The following is a 20,019-nucleotide window of genomic DNA, read 5'->3' on the forward strand; positions in this document are numbered from 1 at the left end:
ATAACTGCTCCTCATAGCACTGTCAATTGCACCTTGCATCACTCTCTAATAATTAAACAATTAAATAAGAATCATGGAATAATGAGTCTATAAATGGCTGGATTGGATTTGGATTACCTTCATGTGGATTGGACATAACTGGGCAATTTCTACATTGTGGGATAGATTCCAATTTGTGGCTGTATCCCAACAACTTGGCTAGCTCCATAGCACAAATCTTCAGTACTAAAGCCAAAATGTTATCAACCTTTGTGGTCTTTATTCTATCCAGTTCCTTATGAAATTGTTTGGACTGACATCTTTAATGTTTGGGATCTCAGGAGGAGACCATTTGTTTGCCATTTCTGCTGAAAGATATTGCAAATACTTCCACCTTTCCATTTGCATTTATGCTGTGGAATGTAGTCTCTGTAGGCCTGAGAGTTTATATTGATTATATATTGATTATTTTTATTTTGGTAAAACTGAGTACAAATTTTTCATTTGAAAAACGCTATGAAATATTGCTTTGTACCATTCAACCATTAAAGACAATTTTACTGATAATAAATAGGTACAGTTCACTTCTGATATTTCAATCCACTGCACTCTCTCCACTGTTCACTGCATGTCGAGATTTAGCAAATCCCACTTGATTACGTTCACGGTCAAAAATGGTGTAGAATTTTGCAAGGAAAACATCTCCCAGAATCCAAAGAGGTCCTTTAGAAGAGTACATATTTATTGCCTGGAATCCATAAAGGCACATTTCCTGTTCATCGTGAAACTTGAGAAGAACAAAAAAGACATATTTTAATGTCACAAGAAACTGCACACTTTTTATTTATAGTAACGTGTTATAGTAATATTCTCTAACCAAAATAAATAATCCAGTTGAAAGGGATACCTTTTTAATATAGTCTTGTGCTTCCAATGTATATTCCACATCTTTAATAGTGAAAGTCATGCTTGGCAGCTGGGGAATTTTTCTGCATTCTACCTTAAGCTAACAATTAAGAAACAAATATACATGTGTGAAAATATACATTTGAAACATTTTAAAATTACTTTACTTAGGAATGGGCTTCTCTTTTTATATATTGTTTTATTTAAGTACAAAATGGATATAAAATACAATCCTATCTAAAATTGTTGAAACATTGCGAAACAGATTAGGCTGCTAGCTTTGCTTGTAGTTACCCCAAGTTATTCAAAAGAACATAACTTTGGTAATATCCAAGTTGTTGGAGGAAGTATTAAAGGCAATCACCGGGACAGAGAAGGGCTATTGGGGAAGGTCATTTTAGCGACTGGATAGAAAGGTCATATTTCATCAACATAATTGGATTTTATGTTCAAGTTACAAAGTTGGTAGTATTATGAAGGTAGAGAAGTGTACTGTACCTTTTAAGAGAGTGAAGGACTTAGCAAGCACTCAGACTGCTGGGGAATTTATAATGTAACATTTGGTCCAGCAGCTCGCACTAGCTGAGTTGCTACAAGACAAAAATAAATTTGAATTTGGCCAATCAGTTTAAATTATACCCCAAAATACCAACCTCCAATCAAGTTTGAATTTAGTATATTGACAATATTAAAAACCAATGAAACAATCTGAAAATTTGGGGGATAAGACCAGGAAAACTTGAACAGTTGAGGGAAGAACTGTCAAGCCACCAACATCTGCAGACTTCCCGTAGAATGGCTCTCTTAAAGATACCTTTATCTATCAATGACCTGTGAAACAGAAATCACGAACAAGAAGAAAATAAATCAGAGGAAGATACAAAGAGAAGATTCGACAGCTGGCTGGTTTTGAAATTTGAATTTTCTGGTAAATATTAATTGGGGGTTTTATCAGACTAGTATTGTAGAGGGGAGGTAAAATATAGATGAGACAAAGGAGTTGTAGATAATTGTTAATTAATTATTCTCTGTTAGATTTTTTAAAAGTTGTTAGTTTTTACTTTAAATATTGACTTTTCAAACAGTTCTTTGCCTCTCAATTTTAAACAGATTACAAAATAGGTTAAATCATTTCTGTGTTGTGGGCTTAAATTAGCAAGGGGGGCGGGGTTTACCCATATCGTAACAGTAGATATTGGGAGTCAGATCAACATTATGTATTCTGATTTTCAAAAGCCTTTTGACAAAGCTTCACATGATAGATTACTAAATGAGAATCAGTCCTGTGAAACTGATTGGCAGATTATTTTGCTGGGTATGGAACTAGGTGCTCTCTTGTGGACAGAAGAGCTCCTACTGGACATGGAGAAAGTGAGGACTTCAGATGGCCTGGCCATTAGTAGAATCTGGGATAAGTTATTCTCAATAATCTGGGATGAACATGTCTAGAGAGAACTGGATGCAATGGTTATGTTTATAGGACTTTAGATGAAAATAATTTTGGCAAGCAAATTTAGATATAATAGCTACATTTTATATATCTATGTAGGAAGAACTCCAGGGATGTCTCTACAGATTAAGGTCTCTTTTGCTCAAATTTTCTGATAGGAGAAGGACCTCGGGTTATAATCCATAGGACATTGATGGTCCACAATCAGTGCTGCAAGCTTAGTACAAAAATACGCAAGAATTATTGCTAAAACATTCCTTGGGGAGGACAAGGGTGTTTAAGGGAAATGGTAATTTTACTTTAGAGAAGCATAAACTTCATGAAGACCTGATTAAGATCTTTAAAACAATGAAAAGAATAAGTACAATCCAAAAGCTAGATAGATTAGGATAATAGAAATATGTATCTTAAGTACAAGTAAGTTAGATGTGAGAAAACTTTTCTTTACCATAGAAGTCTGAATTAAGTTATTGCCCTGAACAATAATGGACAATTTGTTGCTAACTAAGCAGGTTCTTATGAGAAGTAAACTTATCTACCTATAAGAATGAAGGTGGATCATTGATACTCAGCCCCAGCATAGCCTTCCATAGTTAAATTGATTACCATCAGATGTATACAAGAAGTTTTTTTCAGAGATTTATTTAAACTCTCCCATGATTTCTTTATCTCTCACTTTCTTCCAGGAGAGTGTGTGCCTTATATGTAGATGGATGGGAAGGGAGGGAGGGGAAGAAATTTCATCATGCCTTAATAAGGCAGGTTGAATGAACCAGCTGGTCTTTTAACATGCCTTTTTTGCATTTTTTTAACATCATAAATTATCTGTTCAAATGTGAGCAAACATTTGACATAGCAGGAACTTCAGTTGAATGAAATAGTTTGACTTTTCCCATTTTATGCAGATGTCTAATCAGAAACAATGCAGAGGACTGTGATCAAGAGTTGCATTATATTAAAGAAGCAAAAAACTTAAAAATCAATTGACAGATTATAACTGTAGAAATAAATTAACTCAGCTAAGTTATGCTTTCCTTTATTGGTCAGAGTATTGAGTACAGGAGTTGGGAGGTCATGTTGCGGCTGTACGGGACATTGGTCAGGCCACTGATGGAATATTGCATGCAATTCTGGTCTCCTTCCTATTGGAAAGATGTTGTGAAATTTGAAAGGGTTCAGAAAAGATTTACAAGGATGTTGCCAGGGTTGGAGGATCTGAGCTACAGGGAGAGGCTGAACAGGCTGGGGCTGTTTTCCCTTGAGTGTCGGAGGCTGAGGGGTGACCTTATAGAGGTTTACAAAATTATGAGGGGCATGGATAGGATAAATAGGCAAAGTCTTTTCCCTGGGGTTGGGGAGTCCAGAACTAGAGGGCATAGGTTAGGGTGAGAGGGGAAAGATATAAAAGAGACCTACGGGGCAACTTTTTCACGCAGAGAGTGGTATGTGTATGAAATAAGCTGCCAGAGGATATGGTGGAGACTGGTACAATTGCAACATTTAAGAGGCATTTGGATAGATATATGAATAGGAAGGGTTTGGAGGGATATGGGCCGAGTGCTGTCAGGTGGGACTAGATTGAGTTGGCATGGACGGGTTGGACCGAAGGGTCTTTTGACTCTATGACTCTAAGTGTTGTCCATTTGTATGGCTCTGTTTCACAAACTGCAGTCTACTCTTTCACAGATTCAGAAGAAAAGCCAATTTCACTTTGTTAATGAAAACAAAAGATCATTCATGGAAGGTGTCTGACCTGCTGTGATCTCCAGCACTTTCTGTTTTCAGTACAAATTCCAGTAGTAATTTGCTCCTGCTTCTTTTTGTTAATATTTGCTATTGCCATAAGTTGTCTGATATATCTTAAGTATTTTATACAGAAATGCAATATCAGTTGGTTTGATAACTACGGAATCTGGCTAAACTTTGAAAAATGATGAATAGTTAATTCTATTATAAAAAAAAGTCACTCAAATTGTGGAGGTGCCACAGTGATTCCATTGAGAATCCCATGAACCATAATCCAGAAACAAGAAATGATTTTGTAACTACTGTCACAACCTAATTTTAAACCTCCCAAATGTTTTAATGGCAAAAGTTAACTGTGCAGATAAATATTCAAGTTGTATTTCAAAAATATGATAGCTATCTATTTTTAGAATATCAGGACCCAGATTTTCTGATGCACAGGTAGTTAGTTCTGCAGTGTAGCTGAAAGCTATCCTTTTACACCCTCTAACCCCAATAGCACCCCCCACTACCAGGGCCCAACAGACTTACTCAATCCCCGGATCTGACAACTTACCCCACCACCACGCCCAATACCCCCTCCTCCTTACCAGACCTTCACACCTCCTCTCTTCACAAAACATGATACTTCAGTCCATTCTGACGTACCCCAAACACATCACTTACCTGGTACACTTCCCAGCTTGTACCCAGGCACCTTATCCATCTGGCACCCTACCTACCTGTTAGTTGCCATTCTGCCTACATGATGCCCTTACTCACCTGGCTCCCTAATCTTGCACTTACATTATATACTTACTCTTTCACAGGAGCTTTCAAAATGGCTGCCAGCGCTGCTGGACATTTAATCACAGAGCATAGCAATTAATGCCATGAAAAAGGTGGTGTGGCTTGAATGAGCTATTAGATTTAAAGTACATTCCCCATTTATGCAGGAGCTGTAACCAGAATCTCCTTCCTGAAATGTGGAGCTCTTTCTTAATGAAAGAAATTAGCATAAGAGTGGCAATCTGAATGTAATTGCCACTGCTTGGAAAATCCATTCTTTTATGTTTCAAATATCACTTAAGTTATGTGTTGATTTGCCTGAACAATTAGAATTCAGCATGAAACACTACACATTTCTATTTCTTATAAAATGAAACAGATATGATCAATTCAACAAACATCAAGTTAAAATACATACCTCTCCCCGGCCAAGCTGAAATTCTTTATAATTAGGAAACATATTTCTTATTGAGCTCGGAGGACCAGCTATCAAAGAAGTTCCAGTGTCAACTATTGCAGAACACCCATTCTGACAGGTGATAATGTTGTTATATTTTATTCTGGATAGAAAGCATTGCAAAATGTAAGTAATCCCTGAACCACAGGCACAATATATGTAGACCTATATTTGATCAACGTACTGGTAATTCAGATACAGACTTTGATCTCAGATAACAAATTGATACTTTGATGAATCATAGAGCTGAATTTTAACTCCCAGTAATGGGCAACTTGGCATCATGTCAGTTAAAATTCACAAAATCAGAAATAGAAACCCATGCCAAAATTATCACTTCTGGTTTTAATGAGGGGAGAACAAGGAGCATGAGACCAATTTTTCAAATATTATAATGAGGCTTTCTGTCTACTTTTAAAATTGTGTCAGCCATGTTTCCCAAGCCTCAGGAAACCCAGTAGGCAAAATGAGGTAAATGCCTTTACAACATTTCTTGTGGGCCCAGGTGGAATAGAATTGTTTTCATGAGGCCCAACAAGCCAGCCAGTAAACCCCTACCCGATGATCTATCTCTTCTTCTTCCATCCAAATCATCAGACCTCCCTTTTGATCACAATTGGACCATCACCCCCTCCCTGCAATGGGGATATGTCCCCACCACCTCAAACAGGGCAGTCATAACCACATCCCACAGAAATTGTGATTCAGAACTCCAAAATGTAATGCATTCTTTAAATCCATTCTTCTGTCTTTCCCAAACTCAAAACAATTCCCGTGTATAGAAAATGCATCCTGCCAAAATCTAGGCCAATCTGATCAAACAACTCAAAGCTGTGCGCAGAGCCTGGAGTTAAGGGTTTACTTATGGGGAGAAAATTGCCCAGATCAAAATTATTGCATTTGTTGGGGCAAAGTATAAAGAGATGAAAGAATAAATGAAACATTTGACTTCAATGATTTAGCTATATCACCAGACATGTCTATATTTGTATCATTCATTCTTCATTTAGGGATGGATAGAATTGAAGGAGTTTGCACCTGTATTCATTCTCAGGAAAATTTTCCTGATGTAAATGCAACTTACTGTTGCAGTAGGCATACCCAAGCTGCTGTGTAAAAAAAATCTTAACTCATATTTTACCTCACACTCCCTCACTTCAAATTTTCTGAAGTACAGGTTATCAAAAATAAATCTCCATCTCTGGTAATCATGATTTTTAAAAATTAATTCACAGGCTGCCTGCATCACTGCATGGCAAGGCTATTGTTCAATGCCAATTTCTAATTGCCCTTGGGAAAGTGGTGCTATGGACCTGTTTGAACATTTAAGCAGTTAAGAATTACTCATCTTGTTGTGGCTATGGACTCACACATAAGTCACACCAGGGGGATTTCCCTCCTTAAAAACATTAGTGAACTAGATGAGCTTTCATGACAGTCTAGCAGTTTCAATGATTGCCATTTCTGATGCTATTCCCCAGCTGCTGTTTGATTTCATGTCTCTGTCTCATTAGTCCAGACCTCTTATAACATAAGCATTATAATACAATACCCTTATGCTGAATAATATCAGAACAGCCACTCTATTTGCCATTGAAAAGGATGTACTAGAAGCGGGAATGATTGATCTAACTAGGATTCACTGTTGGCTCCTGATTACAATTATATAAATTGTTATGGACCAGGCTAGGCCCCTCAAACATTTCAAGAAAGTAGCCCAGACTGTAATTTTGTGGTTGCTTTAAGTAGGTATGAGGTGGATATTCCAGGAGTGATGCAGCTGGCCCAACCACTTAGTTTTAAACAAAACATAATTTATTTTCAAGACTACTGAATGAAACACTAACAAAAGAGAACAAAATATAGAATCAATCAATCTATCCGAAAACCCAACAGACTATCCCGACTTAATGATCCTGTTCCAAATATTTACAACAATCCCCATAAACACCCCTTGGCAAAAAAAGGTATAATCAAACACAGGGTCTGACAGAAGAGATGTCAGAGAGAGAGAGAGAGAGAGATGGCAGAGAAATTCAGCATGAACACATTCTTCCATGTAGCTGTTTCATTTTACCAGCAGCCTCAAAACTGACTGACTGCTTGCTCTGATCAGCCAGACTGCTAAACCCAAAACAAAACAAACCAAACCAGAGAAAAATTCAGCTGGGAGAACTGGCCACTCCCCTTTCATTGTATAAGTGTTCTTTTTAACTTAGAACTTCTTCAGGTAAATCAAGCCAGACATTTCAACACTTTTGAAAAAAAACTAAGGACAACACAGCCTTGTTAAAGGAGCAGCATCGTCACAAAATAAGCTTAAATTTGCATAACTTAACTGATTATAAAGGTTAACCAGCCTTCCTTAACAATAATATTTCTGATTGGTTTCATATGATGGTGGTGGGCGGCATGGTGGCACAGTGGTTAGCACTGCTGCCTCACAGCGCCAGAGACCGTAGTGTTAGGTAAGGGGTAAATGTAGGGGTATGGGTGGGTTGCGCTTTGGCGGGGCGGTGTGGACTTGTTGGGCCGAAGGGCCTGTTTCCACACTGTAAGTAATCTAATCTAATCTAATCAAACCCCAGAGATAGTCACTGTAGCCACAGAGAATTGATATCTCAATAGGGAGCAAGAGAGACAGAGATATTATTGATACTAAATTTAATCTGAGGGTCACCGTACCTCTGGAAAGGGGCATGGTTGAGAAGGTGGGATCTTCATGATGACTTCAGACAGGTTTGAGAATTAAACCTATACTGTTCATAGCACTTTACCTTACAAATCAACCAACTGAGCCAACTGCCCCCTCCACATGTTTCATACATCAATATGTATCAAGTCAATAATTGCACACTGCTCATGTAGTAGTACATTTCAGGGAGTTTACAGATGCTTTATAGTAATATTTTCACACTCACTTTTGCACTTCAATTTCCCAGTAAGCCTGTTGTGAGACAGGGACCCAATTAATTCGGCCTGTGTAATGTGATTGGTCAATGCCTCCGAGGATCAATTCACCACCATTTTCACTGTCTATTTCTCTAGGAATACAAAAACATGCTTAGTGTAGAAATGAAAAAGGCTTCATGTTAAAAACAAAAACTGCAGAATTTTTATATTAACAAAAATGCACATTTAAATTGCATATTTGTTTCAGAAACTTGTACTTGTATTATTTTGTGGCCCTTTTTATAAATCTGCCTCAACACACAATTATTCAGTTTAAATTAAAATTAAGAGTGTAGTTGGCATTTATATGCTCCATTTGTGATATTACCATGACTGGCTGGAAAGATAGGATTGATTTGTGGAAACTTGCTTCTGTAGAAATCTAAGGTTTCTGTTTGAAGAAGAGGTGGCCTTGGACTGGGGGAATAGTGTGGTTGCCAAAAAACAGCATTATATCCCTACAAGTTTCTCAAGAGAAAAATGTCATTATTTAATCTGACAGAGTTTGTTCCCTTGTAGATGTGCCTAAGATCATGGGGTCTGTAAGAACAGATCAAGGTCATTCTTATCAAATTATATTGATTCCTCTTTTGGATGTTTTTCTGCATGTTCAACATCGCAATGCAGAAGTGCATTTCGTATTGCCTGCTGTTAAATGTCTTCATTATCAGACAATGTTTGTGATTGCTGTGGGCACATGCAAATACATATTCCATTTGTCATTTACAGAAAGCATTAAGAATAGCCATACACATTTTTGCTTATTTTCTTTAAGGTGTAGATAATTGCCTTATAAACACCATTTGATTTAATATAATAGAGATGTAAAACAAACCTGTTTATTAGGATGGAAAACATGGGTTTATCCAACAGTCTCTGGTTTATCATTCTGTCAAACACGGGAATGGCATCACCTTCAGCTAAAGATGGATATCCTAAACCTAAAATACCATCAAAATGTGCAACAGTAAATGTCGAACCTGGCTCATAGATAGATTCCCCAAATTCTTGTCCATTTATGGTAATGTTTCCAATCTATGAAGAATGAAGAAGAATTATGGGTGGGTATTTAGAAGTCTGAAATCCACATAATGCAATGAACTGAACCCTGAAAACTGACAGGCATATTCACCTTCCAGCCATTTACACAAAATATTTATCTTATTTCACGTGTTTTTGGGTCTAAAATAAATAGTCTGCATATCACAGTATCTATGTAATAGTTCAAAGTAACTACTATACTAAAAACAAGATTAAAATATAATGCTTTAATGAAGTTAATGCAAATGCTGTCTTGGTATTTATTCCATTAGCCTTCATACAGTTTTGAACTGATAAACAGAATACTATCCAGACTCTACCAAAATACATGATAGCCACATTTTTAAGTAGAAAGAGATACTATGCAATGTTGCAATCATCATGGGGAATAGACTCAAAGTATATGAGTCTTAGAGGCAATTAATTGAACAGGAAAATAACGTAGATTAACTATAATGAAAAAGTAAATACAGTCGGTAGAGTCATACAGCACGGAAACACACCCTTCTGTCCAACTAGTCCACATCAACCATAAGTTCAAACTAAACTAGTCTCACCTGCCTGCGTTTGGCCCATATCCTCCATACATTTCTTATTCATGGACTTAGCTAAATATCTTTTAAATGTTGCAAATGTACCTACACCTACCACTTCCTCTGGAAGCTCATTTCACACATGAACCACACTGTGTAAACAAAAACTACCCCTTTTTTCTAAATCCTTTTGGTCTCACCTTGAAAATACACCTTCTAGTCTTAAAATTCCCCACCATAGGGGAAAAACACCTGCCATTCACCTTATCTGTACCCTTCATGATTTTATAAACCTCAATAGGTCACCCTTCAACCTCCTGCACTCCAGTGAAAAAGGTTCCAGCATATCCAGCGTCTCTTTATGGACAAACTGTCCATTCCCAGCAACATCCTGGTAAATCTTTTCTGAGCCCTCTCCAAATTAATAGTATCCTTCCTATGACAGGGCGACCAGAATATTCCAGAAGAGGCCTCACCAATGTCTTGTACAACCTCAACATAACATCCCAATGCCTATACTCAAAGATTAGATTAGACCACCTACTGTGTGGAAACTGGCCCTTTGGCCCTACAAGTCAACACCAACCCTCCGAAGAGTAACCCACCCAGACCCACTTCCCTCTGACTAATGTACTTAACACTATGGAGGAAATCGGAGCACCCAGAGGAAACCCACGTAGACACGGGGAGAATGTGCCAACTCCACACAGATAGTTGCCCGAGGCTGAAATCAAACCTGGGTCCCTGGTGCTGTGAGGCATGAGTGTAAACCACTGAGCCACTATGCCTCTCTAGGTCTGAGCAATGAAGACAAACATGCTAAACACCTTCTTAACCACCTTATCTATATGTGATGCAAACTTCAAAGAATATGTACCTCAACCCTTAGATATCTCTGTTCTACAACACTATACAAGGTCTTACTTTTAATTGTATTAGTCCTGCCCTTGTTTGTTTTACCAAAATACAATTTCTCACATTTATCCAAATTTATCTCCATCTGCCAGTCTTTAGCCCATTGACCCAAGTGATCAAGATCTCCTTATAATCTTAGAAAACTTTCTTCACTGTCCATTGTACCACCAATTTTGGTGTCATCCATAAACTTACTAATCATGTCTTCTATGTTCTCATCTAAATCATTTATATAAATAACAAACAAAAGTGGACACAGCACTGTTCCTTGGGAACACCAATGGCCACAAGCCTCCAGTCCAAAAAAAAAACTTTCCACCATCACCCTCTGTCACCTGCCTTTAAGCCAAGTTTGATACATTCACAAGCATACTCTGAATCCTATGTGGAGCTATGACAAGTAAGTAATATATGAGAAAGGAAAGTATACATACGAAAAGCAGAGAAACAGAAAACTACGGGTAATAAATGAGTTGAATGAAATTGAATCAGAGCAATAAAAGAGAGAATAAAACTAAATTAGCAAGAACTTATAGAGTCATAGAGTCATAGAGATGTACAGCACGGAAACAGACCCTTTGGTCCAACTTGTCCATGCTAACCAGATATTCTAAATTAATCTAAATCCCATTTGCAAGCATCTACCCTGTATCCCTCTAAACCCTTCCTATTCATATACCCATCCGAATGCCTTTTAAATGTTGCAATTGTACCAGCCTTCACTACTTCCTCTGGCAGCTCATTCTATACACATACTACACTCTGTGTGAAAATGTTGCCCCTTAGGTCTCTTTTGTATCTTTCCCCTCTCACCCTAAACCTATGCCCTCTAGTCGGATAGGAAATATTTCTGGCTGTAACAAATATTCCTTTTTTGAGGTATTTTAGGCGTTGGAGGTGATTTCCTCGAATTCCAAGGGCAGCAATTATTGTTTTATATGCCATTGCATTGTTTTGGAACTTTGGAAAGAAAAAAGTCAAAACAACATCCCTTTTAAAAGGGAGAAAAACAGACAAAGGAAGCATATGGTGAGGACAGTGCAGGAGGGAGAGAGAGAGAAAGAACTTTTTAAAACTCATGGAGAAATGCATTGCTATGCACCAGCATCAATTTCATTCTGCTGGGTTTATATGTTAATTTTCTTCACTATCATGCAGTACAGCACTGAACATATTTGAAGCATTATAAAATTGATTGCAACCTCAGCAGGCCAGGTAGCATCTGTGGAGGGAGAAATAGAGCTGATGTTTCAAGTCTAATATGACTTCTTCTCAACATTTCTGAAAGAGTCATACTGAGCTCAAAATGTTAACTGCCTCTCTCTCTCTCCACAGTTCCTGCCAGACTTGTTTAGTTTCACCAGCATTTTCTGTGATTGTTTGAGATTTCCAGTGTCTGCACTATTTTATTTCTATTACAGAAATTATTGCTTCTTTCCTGCAAAAGAAAGAACATTTTATGTTCAATCCTTTCTGATGGCCTAAATGAAAGTATTTGGCCTTTTCAATGGTTCAAAGCTGTGCATATTGTTGAGGACGATAATAATTTATACTAAAAACAATTTGACATATGTCATTGAAGCTATTTATCATTTATTAAACAAAAATGCAACAGTGAAAATACGACTGAGATACATTTCAATGATCTAACTGTTCACATTGTCCAGTTAAGATAAGTTTTAAATGTAAACCTATTCATTGAAAAAAATAAATAGGAAAAATAAAAGACACAGAGATGAATTTCATGATGAGGACCTCATCATAATCTCTGCCATTCCACCAGTTACAGAAACATGGCTCAGAGATGGGCAGGACTGGCAGCTTCATGTTCCAGGATACAAGTGCTACAGGAAGGACAGAAAAGGAGGCAAGAGAGGAGAGGTAGTGGCATTTTTGATAAGGGATAGCATTACAGCTGTACTGAGGGAGGATATTCCCGGAAATACATCCAGGAAAGTTATTTGGGTGGAACTGAGAAATAAGAAAGGGATGATCACCTTATTGGGATTGTATTATAGACCCCCCAATAGTCAGAGGGAAATTGAGAACCAAATTTATAAGGAGACCTCAGTAATTTATAAGAACAATAGGGTGGTTATGGTAGGGTATTTTAACTTTCCAAACATAGACAGGGACTGCCATACTGTTAAGGGTTTAGATGGAGAGGAATTTGTTAAGTGTGTACAAGACAATTTTCTGATTCGGTATGTGGATGTACCTACCAGAGAAGGTGCAAAACTTGACCTACTCTTGGGAAACAAGGCAGGGCAGGTGACTGAGCTGTCAGTGAGGGAGCACTTTGGGGCCAATTACCATAATTCTATTAATTTTAAAATAGTGATGGAAAAGGACAGACCAGACCTAAAAGTTGAAGTTCTAAATAGGCGGAGGGCAAATTTTGAGGTTTTAGACAAGAACTTTCAAAAACTGATTGGGGGCAAATGTTTGCAGTTAAAGGGATGGCTGGAAAATGGGAAGCCTTCAGAAATGATATAACAAGAGTACCTCATCATCAATATTCGCTGTGGAAAAGGACATGGAAGATATAAAATGTAGGGAAATAGATGGTGACATCTTGAAAAATGTCCATATTACAGAGGAGGAAGTGCAGGATGACTTGAAACGCATAAAAGTGGATAAATCCTGAGGACCTGATCAAATGTACCCTAGAACTCTGTGGGAAGCTATGGGAAGTGATTGCGGGGCCTCTTACTGAGATATTTGTATCATCGATAGTCACAGGGGAGGTGCCAGAAAACTGGAGGTTGGCTAACATGGTGCCACTGTTTAAGAAAGGTGGTAAGGACAAGTCAGGGAACTATAGACCATTGAGCCTGATGTCGGTGGTGGGCAAGTTGTTGGAAGGAATCCTGAGGGAAAGGATGTACATGTATTTGGAAAGGCAAGGACTGATTAGGGATAGTGTACATAGCTTTGTGCATGGGAAATCATGTCTCACAAACTTGATTGAGTTTTTTTGGATTAGTAACGAAGAGGATTGATGAGGGCAGAGCGGTAGATGTGATCTACATTGACTTCGGTAAAACGTTCGACATGCTTCCCCATGGGAGACTGATTAGCAAGGTTAGATCTCATGGAATACAGGGAGAACTCACCATTTGGATACAGAACTGGCTCAAAGGTAGAAGACAGAGAGTATTGGTGGAGGGTTGTTTTTCAGACTGGAGGCATGTGACCAGTGGAGTGCCAGAAGGATCAGTGCTGGGTCCACTACCTTTCTTCATTTATGTGAGCATAAGAGGTATAGTTAGTAAACTTGCTGATGACACCAAAATTGGAGGTGTAGTGGACAGCGAAGAAGGATACCTCAGATTACAACGGGATCTTAATCAGATGGGCCAATGGACTGAGAAGTGGCAGATGGAGTTTAATTCAGATAAATGCAAGGTGCTTCAATTTTGGGAAACCAAATCTTAGCAGGACTTATACACTTAATGTTAAGGTCCTTAAGAGTGTTGTTGAACAAAGAGACCTTGGAGTGCATGTTCATAGCTCCTTGAAAGTGGAGTCACAGTTAGATAGGATAATGAAGAAGGTGTTTGGAATGCTTTCCTTTATTGGTCAGAGTATTGAGTACAGGTGTTGGGAGGTCATGTTGCGGCTGTACATGACATTGGTTAGGCCACTTTTGGAATATTGCATGTAATTCTGGTCTCCTTCCTATCGGAAAGATGTTGTGAAGCCTGAAAAGGTTCAGAAAGTATTTACAAGGATGTTGCCAGGGTTGGAGGATTTGAGCTATAGGGAGAGGCTGGGGTGACTTTACAGAGGTGTATAAAATCATGATGGAGATGGATAGTTAAATAAACAAAGTCTTTTCCCTGGAGTGGGGGAGACAAGAACTAGAGGGCATCAGTTTAGGGTGAGGGTGAAAGATATAAAAGAGACCTAAAGGGGCAACTTTTTCATTCAGTGGGTGGTATGTATAAGGAATGAGCTGCCAGAGGAAATGGTGGAGGCTATTACAATTCTAACAGTTAAAAGGCATTTGGATGGGTATATGAATAGGAAGGGTTTGCAGGGATATGGGCCAGGTGCTGGCAGGTGGGACCAGATTGGGTTGGGATATCTGGTCGGCATGGATGGGTTGGGCCGAAGGGTCTGCTTCTGTGCTGTACATCTCTATGACTCTATGACTCAGTTGGAAAGTCTGCTGGCACCATGCTGACTTTAACTCTTGCAGCTTCCACCATGTTAATATGCGTTTAATGAGGTAGGAGTGGAACCTCAGTCCCACATCTGAGACCTGCCAGGCAATTTGATCGGGTGTAGCTCTGTAATCCCAGCAATGCCAGAAGCAGCAGCAGCTGCTACTGGGACTGCAGGAGGGAAGAATGTACACACCAGACTTCCATGTGCATTTTGTTTTGGGAAGGAAATTTACCTCACCCAGGAGGGAGTGAGGGACCAGATTTCAGGGGGGGGGGGAATGCATATGGGGGAGGGGGGGTACCATGAAGGGAATTGGTGCTCCCAATGCCCACAGGAGTCACATCAAAGAAAGTACCTCCCGTTACCTTCCTGCCTTTGCCCAAGCAACAAACTGTTCAGCTGGTTGCCATCCCCAGCTGCACATATTATTGGGGAGGACATGGAATGAGGTCCTTATTAAGGGACACGCTGAGCATGGGGGTTAACAGACTGCCTTACCCAACCCTCATTAGATTGGGTACAGGCCTGGGGTGGGTGTGAAAGAGGTGGACTCACCATCTGCTTTGGTTAAGTGTTCCCCATCTTTAAATTCACTGGCACAGACCAGCCAGATTCACACCCACCCACCCCACCCCTTTGGGTAAACCTATTTAGATCTATTACAGAGTCAACTCAAACAATGCTTGTCTCCTGTGTGATTATTGAGATTCTTTACACGTTAGTAATAGTTGTAATCCAACTTACTGTGATTTTATCTTTACCCATCATTCCCATGAGTTGCCCAGTGCCATATCGTATGGCAAAAGAGTTTCCTTTGGGAGAATATGATGATGAGAAAAATGATTGAAAGCGTCGATGTCGTTCTAGAAAGAAAAAAGAATGGATACTATATACAATATTTAATCCTTCTGCCATTTTCTGGTTCTCTGTTATTATTTCCCCAGCCTCATCTTCTAAGGAACCTATGTTCACTTTGGCCTTTCTCCTACATTTTATATATTTAAAGAAGTTATTGGTATTAGGAAACCCTCTCGCTGTCCATCTTGGTATTACTTACAAATTTATCCGCAAAGTTTACTTCCTCCCTTGTTATTACATTTTTGTTCCAGTAACATAAATTTAAAGGTCTCGTGTGAAAATATTAGTGGAATGGTGAATGGATGTTGGTGAATAGAGTAGGTGAGGGAAGGTAAGTGGACAAGTTTACAGATGGGTACAGTAATATGCGATAAATAGGATAGCTGAGGAAATTACAGGAATTGGTGTCCAGTCAGCTGACACTCAGTGCAGAAGAAGACATTGTCTTCCCACACTATCTATAATGTACTTAGCTGAAGTACCTGTTCTGGTTACCAAGGTCTGCTCCCTGTCTAAGCACATTTACACGGGCTCTGAGGAAAGGTCACCTGACCCGAAATGTTAACTTTGATTTCTCTTCACAGATGCTGCCAGACCCGCTGAGCCTTTCCAGCAATTTCTGTTTTTGTTTATAAAAGGTAGGCTGGAAAGTGAGTAGACTGGGAGCTAATGAAGTGGGACAGGGAGTAGTTGAGTCAGGGCAGGAGGGATTGTCATGTCCAGTCATAATGGGGGTTAATCCATTCTGATTGGAATGAGTCAATTGGGAAAGTTAGATTTGGGGTCAGTCAGGTTTAGGTTAGCTAAATGAGTGGCACAGGGTAATTGGCGCTAGTCAGGGCTGAGGGTGGACAGCAAGCATAGTTGGGTCAGGTCAGGGATCAGGGCTGTGTTAGGGATAGTCAGCAGGTTCAAGGACAGCCTCTTCTCTGCTGTAATTAGATTGCTGAATGGACTCTGACTTCAAATCATGTTCATTTTGTTAATATTGTTCTTGCCTTATACACATCCTGTAAAGAAAAACCTGTAACTCTCACTCTGTCCAAGTTTTTTTCACCCAACGATCTGTATGTCCTTGCTTACTATCATCTACCTGTACTGCTCACAAACAAAGCTTTTCACTGTACTTAGGTACAGATGACAATAAATCAAATCTAATCAATCAGTCAGGAGATAGTCAGGTGTGAGGGGGATTTGGGGGACAGTCAGGGGAATAGTCAAGCACTGAGTATTGCATTGGGGCGGGGCTGTCAATGTGAGTTTTTGGGAGGTAGTTAACCAGAGGTTGTAGGATTTGATTTGTCTGACATTTCCTGGGTGATGACCAGGTAAGTATCACAAACTGTCTCAAGTCTGTAACTCTAGATTTGGAAATATCTGGGGAGCAGGGAAATTTCCCATTAGAAATTGAAACTTCCCATGCAATTCCTACAGGGGTCTCCAACAATGCAGAGACCAGAAGACTTCGGTCCATACTTACATTTAACTTCCAACCAGGAAGGATGGAGAAGCAAACAAGTAAAATTCCGCAAAGAATTATTCATTTGTAAGCAAAAATATGGACCTAGCCACGAAGGCGAAATTTGTAAGTTGACGAGCATTGCTTAGAGAGACCCCAAACAGATTTGTTTCAATAATGATGAAAGTTAAAATAGGATTGCCATCTGTTGTTGGTTTGAAACCAGCAACATACTGCAAGTCTACATTTCCATTTGACATCAGTTATAATCATTTCTGATCAGAACATAAATTGATATAACTTTGATTTTACTCACCGCATGCCTTGCTGATGCAGTAGGCTGAAGGCACCCAGAGATTAGAGGAGCCAGTGTCAAACACTACAGTAAATGTCTGCGGTGGAGTTCCAATACTAATCTCTCCATAATATTGGGCCTAAGTGTTCAAAGACACAATAAAATAAAGCCACTGCACCATCTTAAATATTGACAGTAAATTCTTCAAATCTAAAAGGTCTCCTGTTGAATGCCACAGAATTGCTTCCAGAAGATGCTATCCCATGTTAGCTACCACTCCCTCAGTTTTGGATATCATTAATAAACCCTACCTTCAGGTTTCATAACTTTATTCCCTAGTTACATTCACTTCTCAGATTGACTCAACAGGGTAGAGTTCTAATTTACCATCTGGATGTAAAGTGCTTTTGTGAATTGGATCATGGAAAATGAAAATTGGGCAGCTGATCTGTTTTTACTTCAGATTTTCAACAGTGGCATCTCTTTTTATCTCCAGTCATTTTTAAAGATAACTTACATCCATATAATTTGATAAGTGCTCTGAAGTGACACCAATATCTTGCATCATTAAAACTTCAGAAGGATAACAGCTATTGTATTTGCGGAAAAAGGCATCTGAATTGTGATTTTGGAGAAATTCTTCTAGTTCATTTCTTTCTCTGAGCAATCTCCTTATTGTCTTAAAACGAATTAGAGGAATCCTGTAAAATACATTAAATTCTCAAATAAATACATCGCACTTGAACAAATGCAAGATACAGATCACAAAACACATTCATGTTCTTCACATATTAAGATGCTACCAATTCAAATATTTCACTGGCTCTCCCATTATTTTCTCATCCTTGAGATCATTTTGTACTACACATTGTTTATTTACTGAAAACGCAGGAAATTGTTGTCCATTTTTGTCCATGTATCTTGGAAAATACCCTTTAAAGTGATTAATCAAAAGTGTGACATCAAGAGGTCCTTGGCAATATTGAATTGAGAAATTGGATAAGAGGTGCATGGGTACTAGTTACAGAAGCTTAGAGTACAAAAGCAAAGAAGTAATCATGAACCTTTCTAAAATTCTGTTCGGGAGTATTGCATCAAAATCTGGGATTTATATTTTAGGAAGGCTATGAATGCTTTGGAAAGGGAGTAGAAAAGATTTCTGAGAATGATACCAGTGGTTTAAGTTGCGTGAACAGATTTGAAAAGCTGGGGTTCCATAGAAATGGTTGCTTTCAAAAACAAAGTGAATAGGCACCTGAGGAGGAAAGAAATCGCATGCTGGAGGGTGGACATGTGCGACTAGCGGACCCTGTCGAAAATCTCAAATGGATTTGCCTCCTTCACACCCTCAGCATGAAGTATATTTCAGACCCCCACTTGCAATGTGAAACAAACTTTCTGCATGCCATTGTTGGGTGTTTTGGCAATCACCTTAGATCAATATCACAGTAATAATTTTTAACACTTCTATCAAATCTCCTCTCAAACCTGACCTGCAGGAAGTCAACATGGACATGGTCTCCTTATACACTGTAATCATTTTATGATCTCTTCTATGTCCTGCCTGAATGGCAGCTAAATATTAACAGCCCCTGATGATGGGCAGCCACTCTCTCAAAGACCAGGGCTGAATTTTAGTCAGCAGAATTCCCACCATGTGGGCAGGAAAGTTTTCACCTCCCCAGCTGTGAGACCCAGGGCCATACTTTTCCAATTAAATAGTTGCCACCAGACCACCTGATTATAGGCAGAGGCTGACCCCAAGAGCTATTGTCCAATCAGAGGCTTACAGAAATTGTTAACACGAGGGGTCATAGTTTTAAGCTGTTTGGATACTACAGTTGGAGGGGGAGGTGGATCAATGGGCATTCCTCACCTGCACTGTCCAGAAACCCTTGAGTATATGTCTCTGCGTGGCTAATTGCAAGGGTTGGATTAATTATCACTAATTTACCAACCAAAGAGGAATTGTCAGGCATCATTCTTCAGAAACCATGACTTGTAAGGCTAAAGCAAGGTTAGTGGCATGAAGTTTTGAAGCAAAACTAGGGAAACAAGATATAAAATGTAGATTCACTGATAGCAGAAAAAACAATTTTGCAAATGTTCTTGCAACAAATATTTGGCAGTCTTAATCAATTGACATTAAAGCTATATTTCTGCAGGAAGATCAGCTCAGCAGGGAAATTCATCCTCAAAAGAGGCACCAAATGCAGTGGGAACACTCTGGAAGTTAAATTAATGCTCTAGAGTTGATTAAAATGGGGCGAATTGAGTTCAAAGGTAGACCCTGCTATGTTTACATGGTACCATGAGAGGAGAAAGTGAGGGCTGCAGATGCTGGAGATCAGAGCTGAAAATGTGTTGCTGGAAAAGCGCAGCGGGTCAGGCAGCATCCAAGGAACAGGAGAATCGACTTTTCGGAAAAGCGCAGCGGGTCAGGCAGCATCCAAGGAACAGGAGAATCGACTTTTCGGAAAAGCGCAG

The 20,019-nt window shown here is 39.1% G+C and overlaps 1 protein-coding gene across 1 annotated transcript in view; it reads right to left on the bottom strand.

Annotated features, from left to right (window-relative positions):
* Window positions 1-438: 438 nt before the first annotated feature.
* The window catches only part of LOC122559769 (cathepsin E-like), a 27,310-nt gene continuing 7,729 nt past the window's right edge, over window positions 439-20,019 (bottom strand). Inside the window, exons 2-9 of the mRNA XM_043709769.1 lie at window positions 18,050-18,233; window positions 17,554-17,671; window positions 15,665-15,783; window positions 9,094-9,293; window positions 8,228-8,350; window positions 5,268-5,409; window positions 887-985; window positions 439-766 (exon numbers count right to left, since the gene is read on the bottom strand). Coding sequence (XP_043565704.1) covers window positions 575-766; window positions 887-985; window positions 5,268-5,409; window positions 8,228-8,350; window positions 9,094-9,293; window positions 15,665-15,783; window positions 17,554-17,671; window positions 18,050-18,233 — 1,177 coding nt within the window. The 3' untranslated portion in view covers window positions 439-574. The remainder of the gene's footprint in view (window positions 767-886; window positions 986-5,267; window positions 5,410-8,227; window positions 8,351-9,093; window positions 9,294-15,664; window positions 15,784-17,553; window positions 17,672-18,049; window positions 18,234-20,019) is intronic.

This window comes from Chiloscyllium plagiosum, chromosome 19 (assembly GCF_004010195.1).
Source record: "Chiloscyllium plagiosum isolate BGI_BamShark_2017 chromosome 19, ASM401019v2, whole genome shotgun sequence".
Classification (NCBI taxonomy): domain Eukaryota; kingdom Metazoa; phylum Chordata; class Chondrichthyes; order Orectolobiformes; family Hemiscylliidae; genus Chiloscyllium; species Chiloscyllium plagiosum.